At 39.2% G+C, this 15,987-nt stretch overlaps 1 protein-coding gene across 3 annotated transcripts in view; it reads right to left on the bottom strand.

Moving 5' to 3' along the window:
- Nucleotides 1-7,844: 7,844 nt before the first annotated feature.
- The window catches only part of LOC108696686 (isochorismatase domain-containing protein 2-like), a 64,397-nt gene continuing 56,254 nt past the window's right edge, over nucleotides 7,845-15,987 (bottom strand). For all 3 annotated transcript variants that reach the window (XM_018226272.2, XM_018226273.2, XM_018226274.2), the window contains exon 5: nucleotides 7,845-8,664. In XM_018226272.2, coding sequence (XP_018081761.2) covers nucleotides 8,549-8,664 — 116 coding nt within the window. In that variant the 3' untranslated portion in view covers nucleotides 7,845-8,548. The remainder of the gene's footprint in view (nucleotides 8,665-15,987) is intronic.

Below are 15,987 nucleotides of genomic sequence, written 5' to 3'. Positions count from 1 at the left end.
GGGAAGACCATCTCCCGCAGACTCCATTTTAATCAGATAATTCCATTTTTTTTTTAATTATTTCCTTTTTCTCTATCCTAATAAAACAGTACAGGTATGGGACCTGTTATCCAGAATGCTGGGGACCTGGAGTTTTCTGGATAATGGATCTTTCCATAATTTGGATCTTTAGTCTACTAGAAAAACATGTACACATTTAATAAACCCAATAGTCTTCCAGTGAGGGTTAATTACTGTATATCTTAGATGGATCAGGTACAAGGCACTGTTTTATTATTATAGAGAAAAAGGAAATCATTTTCAAAAAGTTGGATGATTTGGATAAAATGGAATCTATGGGAGACAACCTTTACGTCATTTGGAGCTTTCTGTATAACAAGTTTCTGGATAACGGTTCCTATACCTGTACCTTATATTTGCTCCCAACTAAGATATAATTATTGAGTATCAGTAACGTTTCAATGTTTTTATTAGTAGGGGTGGTTCACCTTTAATTTAAATTTTGGTATGTTATAGAGCAGCCAATTCTAAGCAACTCTTCAACTGGTCTTCATTTTTTATTAATTTTTTGTAGATTTTCATTATTTGCTTTTTTCTTCTGACCCTTTACAGCTTTCAAATAGGGGTCAAGGACCCAACTAAAATGTCCTGCAAGGCTAAACATTGCTATTGCTATTGCTATACTTTATTACGTATCTCTCTTTTCAGGCCCTCTCCTTATTTCAGGCTCTTATTCAAATCAATGCATAGTTGCTGGGGTAATTTGGACCCTGGCAACCAGATTGCTGAAATTGCAAACTGGAGAGTTGCTGAATAAAAAGCTAAATAACTCAAAAACCACAAATAATATAAAATGAAAACCAATTGCAAACTGTCTTAGAGTATCAATCTCTACATCACACTTGGGGGACGGATTTACCTAGGGTCGAATATCGAGGGTTAATTAACCCTCGTTATTCGACTGTCAAATGTAAATCCTTCGACTTCGAATATCGAAGTCGAAGGATTTACCGCAAATAGTTTGATCGAACGATCGAATGAAAAATCGTTTGTTTTGAAGGATTTTAATCCATCGATCGAACGATTTTTCTTCGACCAAAAAAAGATTGCAAAGCCTATGGAGACCTTCCCCATAGGCTAACATTGACTTCGGTAGGTTTTAGGTGGCGAACTAGGGGGTCGAAGTTTTTTTTAAAGAGACAGTACTTCGACTATTGAATGGTCGAATAGTCTAACTTTTTTTAGTTCGAATCGTTCGTTTCAAAGTCGTAGTCGATGGTCGAAGTAGCCAAATAAAACATTCGAAATTTTAAGTTTTTTTTATTCTATTTCTTCACTCGAACTAAGTTAATTGAAAAGTGAAAAACTCCTTTAAGGTACGGAGCTATAAATGATGGAAACACCCCTTATTCGGAAAATCTCATGTACTGAGCATTCTGGATAACAGGTCCCATACCTGTACTGATATAGATGTTGCAGGATATCTACTTCGGCTTGATGGACAAGTTGACCATTAACCTGTTTATGAACAGAAGTTGCTTCTTGGGTTAATGAAGTGAGTTATTAGACATCGCTGTCTGAAGACCATCTTTTGTAGATGGACATTTAGCTTGCCAGCCACTGGGAACTGCAGTTCAGCTCCACTATAGAAGCATTTCTGCATTGTATTCATCCATGATTCATTTCTTATATACTACTGAAAAGGAAGCAATTTGCAGCAAGGTATCCAGTTCCCTATACCTGACTGCAGGAGGCATCTGGTTTGACATCTCAGAATGACCATTGTGTGCATCGCATTTATTAAAAAAATTAATTATCGAAATGCAAATATTGAATAAGTCTAAACAATGAAAGTCATTGCATCACAGTAAAGGACAAATGCACCATTGTACATTGTCCTAAAACCACTTGTGTTCCAAAGGGTGTTACAAAAAAGCTCACAATGTAAGATATGTAGACATCAAGCAAAGGACTATGCTTTGTAAAGAGCACGGGAGCCAATTGGAGTTGTTCTTGAGACTGCTCCTGGTAATGCAAGTGAGGTTTCATTAAGGACAAAAATAGTATAGATGTGTGGGCAGAGCATGCGTTGCCTTCTTCCGCTTTGTTCTAGAGCAGTCAAACGGTTCTCTGTTCATCATGAGCACTCACATCCACAATTGACATCATTTATTATGAGCAAAGGCAATGACTTGGATGGGATTGTAATAGTGCCATATGAATATGATAAAAATAGCAAGGCCCGCTCTCTGTTTTATGAAGCACGTTCCACCAGATTGGATGTCACGTTTTAGTGTTTCCAGTGCACTTTCAGGAGGACTATGCGCCAAATAAAGGCTGATACTAGAAAAAAGGACAAGGTATCAATAAATGTTTCCTTGGCCACTAAACCTTAAAAATGAATATGGCTAAAAATGCCATGTTTTATACACTCAGCTTATTGCACCAGCCTAAAGTTTCATCTTGTCAATAGCAGCAATGATCCAGGACTTCAAACTTGTCACAGGGGGTCACCATCTTGGAAAGTGTCTGTGACACTCACATGCTCAGTGGGCTCTGAGCAGCTGTTGGGAAGCTAAGCTTAGGGGTCGTCACTAATTATCCATCAGAAAATGAGGTTTGTCTGTAATACAGTATAAGCTGATGCTACAGGGCTGATTATTAAATTCTGATGCTAATTGCACTGGTTTCTGTGCTGCCATGTAGTAATTATCTGTATTAATTACTAATCAGCCTTATATTGTGATATTTATATTCTATATGTACTGTATATTGTGAGTGGGTCCCTAAGCTCAGTAAGTGACAGAAGCACAGAGCATGTGCAGTAGTGATGTGCAGGTTGGGTTTTCCTGAACCGCACCCGACCCTAACCCGCCCTCCTTCAGCCCACGCCCGCACTTCCAGGTTCCTTTTATAGACCCGCGCCGACCCACCCCGCTGCTGAGGACGTTACAAAAGGGGCGGGGCGAGCAGGCGCGTGGCTATAAAGCCAGAGGCTGAAAGTCAGAAGCCGGCATTTGAAGGTGGTGGGCGGGGAGAGCAGGAGAAGATCCCGCCACCCGCGAAGAGCAGTGCGAGGTCGACCCGAACCCATCCGACCCGCGGATAAAACTGCGGGTCCCGCAGGTATCATGTCAGCCCGCTCATCACTAATATGCAGTGAATCATCAGAAAATAATATGGGGAACCACTGGGGCATCTTTGGAGACACAGATCTTTACTGCTAAAGGGCTGTTGTTACCTTGGGCTGGAGCAGAAGCCCAAAACATAATGTACAACATTTCTAGCTATTTCTTTAGTTAAGCTTTAGTTCTCCTTTAATTCCCCATTTTACTGAATCAAGGCTATTGAAAGGGACAAGAACACATATTTATTTTCCATATTTTTATGCATAGGTATCTATTGGGCAAAATGACAGGGGCTCGGGGTTTGCTTACAGATATACTTGGAGCCAGGAAAGAATAAAGGTTGAACTTGATGGACGTGTGTCTTTTTTCAACCCACTATGTTATTCAGAATTATGTACAATCACTGGCAACCTCTTAATGTATAAAGAAGGGGGGAGAACATACTTATTTTTACACTTTTGTAGACCCCCCATAAGAAGCTTTGCTAAAGGTCGCTATGAAACTTGCAATACATGGCCATCACGCCCCCTTTAAGGCAGCACCCTGCAAATGTGTATAACATTATTTTAGTAAATAGATTTTATACCCTCATAGAAGTGCCACAATCATAATGAAGATAATGATACCTTAAGATCCGTTATCCGGAAACCCATTATCCAGAAAGCTCTGAATTACCGCAAGGTCATCTCCTAAAGATTCCATTATAACCCTATAATTCAAATATTTACAAATGATGTCCTTTTTATCTGTACAGGTATGGGATCTATTATCCAGAAAGTGTTGAATTACAGGAAGGCCTTCTCCCATAGACTCCATTTTATCTAAATAATCCAAAAGTTAAAAAAATGATTTCCTTTTTCTCTGTAATAATAAAACAGTACCTTGTACTTGATCCAAACTAAGATATAATTAATCCTTATTGGAAGCAAAACCAGCCTATTGGGTTTATTTAGTGTTTACATGATTTTCTAGTAGACTTTAAGGGATTCTGTCATGATTTTTATGGTGTAGTTTTTATTATAAAATGTAATTCCTGAACCAACAAGTGCAGGGGCGTAACTATAGAGGAAGCAGACCCTGCGGCTGCAGGGGGGCCCAGGAGGTATAGGGGCCCCATGATGTTTTAGTTCATATACAATTTCAAAAAATATTGATAAAATAGAACAACCTCTGGATATGTTGGGGGCCCTAAAATTAATTTGCTGTGGGGCCCAGTAACATCTAGTTATGCCACTGAACAAGTGTATTTTTTCTAGTTGTGACGTTGGTGTGTAGGCAGTAAGTGGTGTTGGTGATGGTGACAAACAGTCAAAAGGAAAGGTTATTAATCTGGTACAGTGAGTAATGCATGCGCGAGACTGACAGAAACACCGAGTATCTCAGCAGCCTGTCTTCCACCTATCTCATCATACTTGTTAACGGGACATCTGTATATTTTATGCAGCTAAATCTCATACTCTTTGAAAGACAACAAATAAAACAGCCTGGAACAGCCTCTTCCATGCCTCTCTGGAAATCATGGCATTTGCCATAAGTATAGATAATTAATTTCTGACTCACACTGAGTGGAAGTTGGACTCTACTCGTGTCCCTCTACTTTTATTAACCTAATTTGGAGCAGGAAATAAATTCATCCATTGGCTTGTTCAGCCTATAGCTCCCATCTGCACTACAACTCCAAGAATGACAGCTAAAGGCCGAAAGATGTGGCTGGCTGGGATGTGACAAAAAGTTGGGGCAGCCCGTGCTAAGTTACATATTTAGATCTTTTTTTTAAAGGAGAACTAAAGCATAATGTCACAATATAAGGCTTACTATCAAATGATTAGATTAGAAATGAGCACAATTAACATCAGCATTTAATAATCAGCCCATCAGCATCATTACTTTATTTCCGTTGCATCCGACGTGACGGCTGCGTTTCATACAACCTGGCATATGCCACATGTCAGAGACCCTAGATATGACTCTGGAGAACCAATTGCTTGTTCAATGATTCATTTAATCAGAATTACATGACATGTTTCGGGCCTAGTGGCCCTTCCTCAGGTGCTTGTACCTGAAGAAGGGCCACTAGGCCCGAAACATGTCGTGCAATTCTGAATAAATGAATCACTGAACAAGCAATTGGTTCTCCAGAGTCATATCTAGGATTTGTGAAAGTTTGAAGGTCTGGCGGTGCCTTACACTGAAGGTGAACCACATCCTACTAAATAACAAAAGGATTCATAAGAATATATCTTTCACATGTAAGAGACTATGAGATGAGATTGCACACTGCCTTGCATGGATCTAAGCCTACTGCACGGCATAAAGGCAACTCAAAAAGCTATAAAATGGTGATAAATGTTCAAAGGCATCACCTTAATTTACTGTAACATTTATAGGTCACATATATCAAACCCTACCAGAAATAACTACAGGGCTGTGTTAACATTTCTTTTAATGACATCATGTGCGCAACACTAATTAAGTAGATTAAATTAATAGAAAAATTGCCACGAACATGATTTTTAATTTGTTTTTAATTTTCCCATTTTGTGAATAAGCAGTGGGGCTGATCTTCTATGATGCCGCTGCTTGGGATACATTGGGTTTCTTGGTAAGCAGAGCACTACTTAAAGGGGAACTATAACAAAAATGAAAAATTAATATATGCTTCAGCATATTGAAGCTTTTATCCATGTCTCTCTACATGCAGGATTTGTTAAAAAAAAAAAAAAGGCAGTTATTTTGTTAGTTTTTGTTTGTACTGGAATCAGATATTTGGGTGAGCTCTAATTCATCTGCTAGGAAAGGGAGCCCCCCTCTATAAGGAAGGAACTCCACGGATGACTTTGGAGCGATCCGACTTGCTACGCAAAAATGCAGGCGTCAAATCGGATGCAACGGAAATAAGGTAAGTGAATGTATTGTCGGATGGTGTCGCATCGTTGATCTGACGCGGCATAACAGTAGGATCAACACTGTGACTTCATCCGACATTTCCATTACTTACCTTATTTCTGTTGCATCCGACATGATGCCTGCATATATTCGAATATCGAAGTCGAAGTTTTTTTTAAACAAATTTGGGCATTTTCGGTTGAATGAAAATCGTTCGATTGTACGATGAAATCCTTCGAATCGAAACGATTCGAAGGATTTCATCGATCGAACTAACGATTTTTCCTTCGACTTCTAAAGACTTTGGGTTCTAGGAGGTCCCCATAGGCTAACATAGCAATTCGGCAGGTTTAAGATGGCGAAGTGTTGAAGTCTAACTTTTTTAAAGAGACAGTACTTTTTTACTTCTTATTGAAGTCGAATTTAGGCCTATTCGATGGTTGAAGTACCCAAAAAATTGTTTGAAATTCAAAGTTTTTAACTTCGAAAATTCATTTCGACCCTTAGTAAATCTGCCCCCGGGTGTTTAAGAAAATTAGAGCAAAGTTTATCTCCCTGAGGTGCAATCCTAGTGTCATTCAGACACTAGGAATCACCAGGGACCACAAGAAGCTGTATTTTGGTCCCAGATTAAAGCCACAGTTCAAACCCAAATCGATCCCACTGTGATTTAGCAATGAGCACAGCTCAAAATAATCTGCTTTGCAAAGTAACATATGCAGAGTATATATTAAAGGGGTGGTTCACCTTTAAGTTAACTTTTAGTATGTTATAGAATGGCGCGACTATTCAATACGTAATTTTTTTTATAGTTTTTTAATGATTTGCCTTTCTTCTGACTCTTTCCAGCTTTCAATGGAGGTCACTGACCCCATCTAAAAAAACAAATGTTCTGTAAGGCTACAAATGTATTGTTATTGCTTCTTTTTATTACTCATCTTTCTATCCAGGCCTCTCCTATTCATATCCCAGTCTCTTATTCAAATCAATGCATGGTTGCCAAGGTAATTTGGACCCCAGCAACCAGATTGCTGATATTGCAAAGTGGAGAGCTACTGACTAAAAAGCTAAATAACTCAACAACCACAAATAATAAAAAATTAAAACCAATTACAAATTGTCTAAGAATATTGCTCTCCACATCATACTTACTGTTATTTCAAACACTTGCAAGCTCTAAATGGATTTATAGCATGACTAATTCTCAAAATGAATTTTTATTTAGGAGAAGTAGCAGAAGAACAGAAGAAGTAGTTTTCATTCTATACCTTTATATGTGACTGGGATGACCTTGCCTTGAGTATCCAGGCTGTATATAGGGAAGAAGCACACCAACTCATATCGGCATAAGCCTTTGTCACATTTTTACAATTTGAATTCTGTAAGTCGTTTTGAAAGTCGTTTTTTGATTTAAGGAACAGTAACACTAAAAAATGAAAGTGTTTTAAAGGAATGACAATATAATGCACCGTTGCCCTGCACTGGTAAAATTGGTGTGTTTGCTTTAAAAAGGTTAATATAGTTTATACAGGTATTGGACCTATTATCCAGAATCATCGGGACCTGGGGCTTTCCGGATAACGGGTCTTTCTGTAATTTGGATCTTCACACCTTAGGACTACTAGAAAATCATGTAAACATTAGATAAACTCAATAGGCTGGTTTACTTCGAATAAGGATTAATTAGATCTTAGTTGGGATCAAGTACAAGCAACTGTTTTCTTACTATAGAGAAAAAGGAAATAATTTTTAAGATTTTGGATTATTTGATTATAATGGAGTCTATGGGAGACGGCCTTTCCGTAATTCTGAACTTTCTGGATAACGGGTGCAGCACGGCAGTACATTAAATTTTCATTATGTTAAAAGACTTTAATTTTTTGGTCACTGTTCCTTTAAACATGCGACTGGGATGGGGTTAAATGAATCACGTTTCCATCCCAAGGGTTTGTGTTCACTAGTGTGTATTGCACCTGAGGAAGGGGTTGGTCCCCAAAAACTTGTGCTACAACTTCAACAATAAAATGTGGCAATGTCTTATGCTGATATAAGTTGGTGTGCGTCTTCCCTATACACAGTCTGGACACTATAATTTGACTTGGAAGCAGTCAGGGAATTTAATGCACCCTATAAAGTGGTACTTGCCTTGAGTATCACATTCCGGTTTGATGCTCTGATAAGCAATTATATCATATGGCATATACAGCCTAAGTCTCTCTAGATCAGTCGTTCCCACTGTGGGGCCCAGCGCCGTTTCAACAGGCCCAGCCTAAGAGCAAGTTAGGGTGAAATTGGGTCTTCTGTTAATCCAGAAAGTTAATTTGCGGTAAACAATCTTCTTGCATTGCGGTTCAATGACTGATAAAAGAACGGCGTCCTACTTCGGTCCTACTGAGACCACTATTAGTGAGGCAACTTCAGGCAACTTTGGAAATCCGAAGCGATACCACCGGCAACTCGTATTCTTGCAGGAAGTCAATATGGGGAGATTAGTCGCCCGCTGTAGAGGAGATTTGTCGCTGGAAATCTAGCTCTCAGATTTGTCGCTGAAATCTAGCTCTCAGCACCCAATAGCCAGTGTTGTGGATGGACGATTTCCTGCATCCCTCCAATAGTTGTAAGGGTCTTGATGGCCACAGATTTCCCAAACCTGAAATGAAAAAGATCACTCTTAAACTGTAAGACACCTTTTATTAGACAAGGAAGAGGGTTAAAACTAACGGAATCTTTATAAAGCCGCAGGGAGGAAGGCATGGAGTTCATACAAGAAAGCCTTGCTTTTCAGATAGAGAAATACATACATGGAATAGGAGATGAGGATTGGCTATAGCTGGGAAGCATATTTGAAACAGGACAGACAAGACGATAGAGGTCCCACTCCAAGCCACATTTCCACCTCAGACCCATAAAACACCCAAGTATTGCCCCACACCTAACCAACCTGTGATGCTTCAGTTTATAGTTACTCTTACTGTATATAGCTTATTTCTTTCTACTCAGGTCTTCTCAGATTGTCTTGGAATAATAATATATACGTCAAACTAAACTAGACATCATTTCAACTTGAAATACCCCTTGAAGCCCATAAAAAGGCACATTAAATAAACATAGTCATGGACAGACAAGATGAATTAATTGGTAATTTCCTGCTCCCAGCTCCTCATTCATCCATCTGCAACCGAAACGGGAGAATCAAAGCCAACTCGGCATACTGTAATGCAATACTGTCTAAATGTTCTACCCACAAATGATCATAAATATTTATCTGCTATTATGTCAAGCGGAATGGAATGACACGGCGAGTCTCAATGTCTGCACGTCATCAGTGCCACTTACATACAATAAAACACTTCTGGCTGTTTTTACAGTTTATTCCTTTCGCCATCCTCCCCGGGTTCCTTGCTAAATGTATGTACATTACATGCGGATCATCTACCTAAGAGACTAAGTAATTAAAACCCCAGGCGAAAAGCAGCTTGAAACATCAGGCACTGGAATCTGTCCACAGTCTCTGAACATCTGAAGCTGTAAAAGGTTTACATTTCGGGCTGTAGACATCTGAACACAGAGGTCATGCATTCTGCTGTGGCAGATGTTGTTTTATAACACAACAGAGCATAATTCTATATGGGATCCCTTTATTATGGCATGATGGTGGAGGACAAGGATGCTATGTCAGTCATAGGCTCCCAAATACTGATGCAGGGAGTGCCAAAATATGCTGTGACGATGCCTCTGAGATCAAAACACTGCAGACGCATTCAGAATAGGAAAGATGTTCTTGAAGGATTAATAATACTCACATTTAAAGGACCAGTAACATCAAAAAAAATTTTCAAAAATTCGTTAGTATACAACGAAAAAATAACACCAAGACAAATTAAAGTTTAAAATAGCAAAGCCCTTATTAAGAAATGATGTACTCCTCGAACTGAGTGCAAAGTGCTGCACTTTGCTTTGAATTTAGTGCTATCTGCATTTAGCAGTGCGGCATTCAGAGGGAGTGGATGGTTTACTGCATGTGGGTATCCCCTTGAAACACAACTTGCACAAATGATTGTAAGGTCTCTAGTGGTTGCAAACCCCCCCCCCCCCTTAATGCTTTTTTACTTGCATCCAGAAATGTAATAAATGAGCTCTATGATCTCTGGTAACCCCACCCAAAATTATAGCCTAAAGGTGGCCATACACGGGCCGATAAAAGCTGCCGGCAGACCGAGTCGGCAGCTTATTGGCCCGTGTATGGGGCCCTCCGAAGGGCTTCCCCGATCGAGATCTGGCCGAAAGTCGGCCAGATCTCGATCGGATGGGACAAAAAATCCCGTCGGATCGCGGCCGCATCTGTTCATTGATGCGGTCCCGCGATCCGACCAGCCCGTTCCCGTTCGTTAGGATCTGATCGTTGGGCCCTAGGGCCCACGATTGGATCAGCCCGATGTTGCCCACCTCAAGGTGGGCATATCGGAGAGAGATCCGCTCGTTTGGCGACATCGCCAAACGAGCGGATCTCTCCGTGTATGGCCACCTTTATACTGGAATCTCTCAGAATTCTCTATGAATGAATGTCAGGTGCTGAAAGGAAACGACCTTGTATAATGAAGTATAATTAAAACTATTTCTATTTTAGTCATTATTTATTCAATCTCTCCAGTTCATCGTCTGAATTATTTACTAATAAGAAGAACAAGAACATACACAAGTCTAACACACACACACATTGACAGTTATGGACACTGATTTACATTGCTTTACATTACACACACACACAGATTTACTAAAGGGCGAAGTGACTAACGCTGGCAAAGATTCAGAGATTTCAGGGACTTCGCCGATTTATTTACAGGCGCAGGCGTCACTTCGCTAGTGAAGGAGATAGACGATGGCGTTGATTTGCACTCTATCGCCAGGCGAATTTTCGCCTTGGTGAATGGACGTAACTGCGCAAATTCACTAAGATGTAGATTTTACTGAATGTTAACTCTTTTGCCAGACTTGCCTTCACCAGCTCAGACTAGGCGAAGTGCAATGGAGTACATAGAACTTCAGTTACTTACATCATATTGTTGAGTGCAAAAACTTCTAAATTTAAAAAACGCTGGCGTCTTTTCCTTTTTTCAGGGGGATAGGCTGCAAAAGTCTTAAAAATGTTTTTTTGTGTAACTCGTTTCCCCCATACATTTTATAACATATGGAACATTATTTTACACTGGAGTTATGTCTAGGGCATTATAACTACACTATTGACCAGGGTCGAACTGGAGGGCCCGGGCCCACGGGGACTTCTGGTCCAGGGCCCCGCTGGCCCCCTACTGTGCTGCGCCACGATTGGCATTACTGTGTGATGTTGCCGCTCAGAGCGCATGCATGAACGGCGCCATGCGCATGCGCGAGCTGCATCGCTCAGCGCGCATGCGCAGAAAACTTTTTCCCCCCAAAATTTAGATAACGGGAGAGGGGTCTGGCCCGCCAGTCCGACACTGCTATTGACTTTATTAAGGTTCCCTTGGCATGTCTAGTTATCAGTGTAAATGTCATGTATTAGATGCATCATGTAACATAAAGAGGTGCATTCAACTTTAAATTTGGCGCCATATGCAAATTAGCAAGACGTCTAACAAAGTTGCGCTAGGCAGAATTGAACACTGGCGCATCTTTGCTTTGATTTGCTCGCACTGCCGAAGTAACAATAGCGAAAATTTGCCAGCGTTCTTCAGCCGGAACGAAACGTTGCATCTTAGTAAATTTGCATTGTCTGAGCGAATTTTCACCTGGCAAAGTGTTGCGATGTCTGCGAAGCTGGCGAATTTTCGCCCCTTAGTAAATTTACCCCATAATCTACAGGTATTGATATACATTATAAAAAATACAGATAGTACATATAATTCAGGATCAGTGTAGAGGTCATTGATTCCCAGTTTTGTCTTTGGCACCCAGGTTAATGGTCTAAAACTGTCATCGAGACCCTGGTAAAAAAATGGGTGCATGGACATCCAGTAAATAGAGAGAATATGGGCAGATCGGGGTTTGGTCTGGGTAGAATGGAGCAGAGGCAAAAGAATGTTGTTTTTTTAATGGAAAAACTCTCTTATAATATCCTTCTTATAATATTGAACTACTTTTGGCTTGCTCTCTCCAACTTTTTTATTGGGGGAAAAGCATGGAGAAGCATGGGTTTAGCACCACTTTATAAAAATGTTCCATAAGTAATGTTTGCCCAGGCAATTCCCGGGTTCACCTGGTATGTATTGTGATCCAAACAGATGTTGAATATTTAAAGGTTATCTTTTCAAGGTTATATATTAAGAAGCATTATAGTATGTGAACTGCAGTGTTCATTGTGACAGTGTACAGCAAATTCACTATGTAACTGTCAGTTAAAATGAATCACTAATTGCAGGTACCACTATTTATCTGGGCAGTGACAGCTGCGACTGTATTGTTTTCTATACATTTCACTGTAGCAGGTAAAATCCCAAATTTCACAGCAAACCCCCTCTAAAAAATTTGGACACACCACCAACTAGGTTCGCTCTTCTTACCATTGCGGTGCAGTTTACATGTGATATCCATAGCAACTAACTCCTCAGCAACAAAGTCGTTATTTCTGCTTTCTTCTCTCAGGACACATAAACTGTAGGTAAACCAACACAATTCATCTTACACAGTAACAAAAAGACAGTTTTATAAAGATAATCACAGTACAAACACACACAGCAATATCATATAATTGACAGGACTCCAGTAAGGTTGCTGACTTTTTTATTGATATCCCTAGAATTAAGCTCGGAGCTATATCTATCTATCTATCTATTGTATCTATTGTATCTATTGTATCTATAGTATCTATCTATCTATTGTATCTATAGTATCTATCTATCTATCTATCGTATCTATAGTATCTATCATATCTATAGTATCTATCGTATCTATAGTATCTATCTATAGTATCTATCTATATATAGTATCTATACTATCTATCTATCTATGGTATCTATCTATCTATCTATCTATGGTATCTATCTATATATCTATCTATCTATCTATCTATCTATCTATCTATCTATCTATCTATAGTATCTATAGTATCTATCTATCGTATCTATCTATCTATCTATCTATCTATCTATCTATCTATCTATCTATCTATCTATCTATTGTATCTATAGTATCTATGGTATCTATGGTATCTATCTATCATCTATCTATCTATAGTATCTATCTATAGTATCTATCTATCTATCTATCTATCTATCTATCTATCTATCTATCTATCTATCTATCTATCGTATCTATCTATCTATCTATCTATCTATCTATCATATCTATCTATAGTATCTATCTATCGTATCTATCTATCTATCTATAGTATCTATCTATGGTATCTATGGTATCTATTTATCTATAGTATCTATCTATAGTATCTATCTATCTATCTATCTATCGTATCTATCTATCTATCTATTTATCGTATCTATCTATCTATCTATCTATCTATTTATCGTATCTATAGTATCTATCTATCGTATCTATCGTATCTATAGTATCTATCTATCTTATCGTATCTATCTTATCGTATCTATCTATCTATCTATCTATCTATCTATCTATCTATCGTATCTATCTATCGTATCTATCTATAATATCTATCTATAATATCTATCTATCGTATCTATAGTACCTATCTATCTATAGTATCAATAGTATCTATCGTATCTATCGTATCTATCGTATCTATCTATAGTATCTATCTATCTATAGTATCTATCTATCTATAGTATCTATCTATCTATCTATCTATCATCATATCTATCTATCATCTATCTATCTATCTATCTATCTATCTATCTATCTATCTATCTATCTATCTATCTATCGTATCTATAGTACTTATCTATCTATAGTATCAAAAGTATCTATCTATCTATAGTATCTATCTATAGTATCTATCTATAGTATCTATCTATAGTATCTATCTATCTATCTATAGTATCTATCTATCATCATATCTATCTATCTATCTATCTATCTATCTATCTATCTATCTATCTATCTATCTATCTATCTATCTATCTATCTATCTATCTGTCCAGAGGAGGCCCAGTATGGCACAGCCCGCGGCCAGGCAGTTGGGGACCCCTGAATAAAACCTACCCAGACCCTTATTCCTCTATCATTATATACTACAGTTGCCATTGTGCATTCCGGCATCGGCATGTTATGTAGGCTTGCGCCAAGCTTTTCCATCAGACTGCTGGATAGTGACATTATATCAGTTTCTCCAGATAATGGGTTTTTACCCTTCCAGGTGCCAATGCTGTTCAGCATTACACAAGCAGGGCCGGATTTAAATAGTGGGCGCCCCTAGGCCCACTGTCGTTTGTCGCCCCTATCCACTCCCCTTTTTTCGTGCAAATTTTCATTATCTGGACCAAAGTGGGTGTGGTTAGACAGCATGCCGCCCCCCTAAAATCCTACCACCCTAGGCCCAGGTTGCCTTTCCACAAATCCGGGCCTGCCTCTGATCAAAATAACATGTAGCAAGGGGAATCCAGGCAGCTTTTACAAAAACCGGGTTGTCCAGGTCAAAACCAGACAAGTACCAATTCTACACCCACTGCTAAATATTAATGGCTGCTAGCGGCTTCATCTTGACCTTCCAAGGGGACCCTTTTACCTACATGTCGTCATGACTACACACTACTGTTTCTTGGATATGCCAGTTGTTGCTAACTTGCACTCCCGTCCTTAATTGACCCAGAGAATTGTTGTCTCTGTTCTGTAAAAAAAAAAAATAAATAATCAAGAACCTCTGATACTTCCCGAATCCAGCACATACCTCCCCACATTTGAAAAATGGAAAGAGGGACAAAAAGATCTGTGGCCACACCCCCTAAATACCATGGCCATTTTATAAAATGTGTCAGGTTATACAAAGTTTGAACAAATATCTCTGGATTTTAGGTTTTATAACAGTTAATGAAGTTGAGAGTCCCCTTAAAGCTGCAAGTCACTGTTCTCCCAAAAGACCTGCTTATCTTAAATAGTTACAATTGTATCTAAATGCAGGTGCTGCGTATTCTGTGCTCTCTGCCAAAAGCTTCTTATTTAATTGCGTTTCAGAAACATTTTTTCTGGCTGTTCAATGCAGGAGATCAAAGGGAAATGTAGGACATTTCAGTAACATTTCAGTAACAAACCTGGACTGTGTGCTGCCAGAAGGCTCAGAAGGCCAGAAGGCTCAATTAGTTCTTGTTTGCTGGCCTGTCCTGTCCTGTTTATGTCTGAGCACAAAGGTGAAAATTGCTTTTGTGCCTTTAAAAAAACAAACTTTCTTCTACCCCGGGTCACCATCAGGAGAGTACAGGAGATACTGCAGTCAGGGCTCAGTCAAACAGAGGCCCAAAGGTAAAAAGCACAATGGGCAGGGTTTGGGTGGTGCAGGGGTGGAGTTTTGTCATACTTCAGGGATGACCAAAGTAGATCTAGGCATGGCCATAGATAAGAGGGGAATCCTATGTTTCATTGAGGCCCCATTTTGCATGTATATATTGGAAATTCAGATCATCCAGGGGGCCTAGGAGACTAGTGGGCTAATAATTGGGGCACTGTAGGGTGTGGTCCCTACTACATTATTAGTATGTGGCCCAATGATTACTGATGGTGGCCACTCTTTTACCCCCTACACCCCCTGTTCTTTGCAACTTCTTCTCCTAATATTGTATCTCTCTCTCTTGTGAGCAAATTCATAACGTAAGGGAATCAAAACACATTTTTTGTATGATTTTTTTTTGCAAGATTAGGACCTTGCAGGAGGGGTGCAGAGGCTTTTCTGATCTAAATGTACAAGGAGTCATTTTACTGGCAAGGTGTATAAGGAGCTGAACTAAACCTTAATGAATAAATGACATAAATGCAGGTAATTGGTATACAGTCGGAGGTGAGAATTCGAAAAAAACCTTCGACTTAATTTTGT

This window comes from Xenopus laevis, chromosome 7L (genome assembly GCF_017654675.1).
Source record: "Xenopus laevis strain J_2021 chromosome 7L, Xenopus_laevis_v10.1, whole genome shotgun sequence".
Taxonomy (NCBI): Eukaryota; Metazoa; Chordata; class Amphibia; order Anura; family Pipidae; genus Xenopus; species Xenopus laevis.
This window is presented reverse-complemented; position numbering and strand designations above follow the sequence as displayed.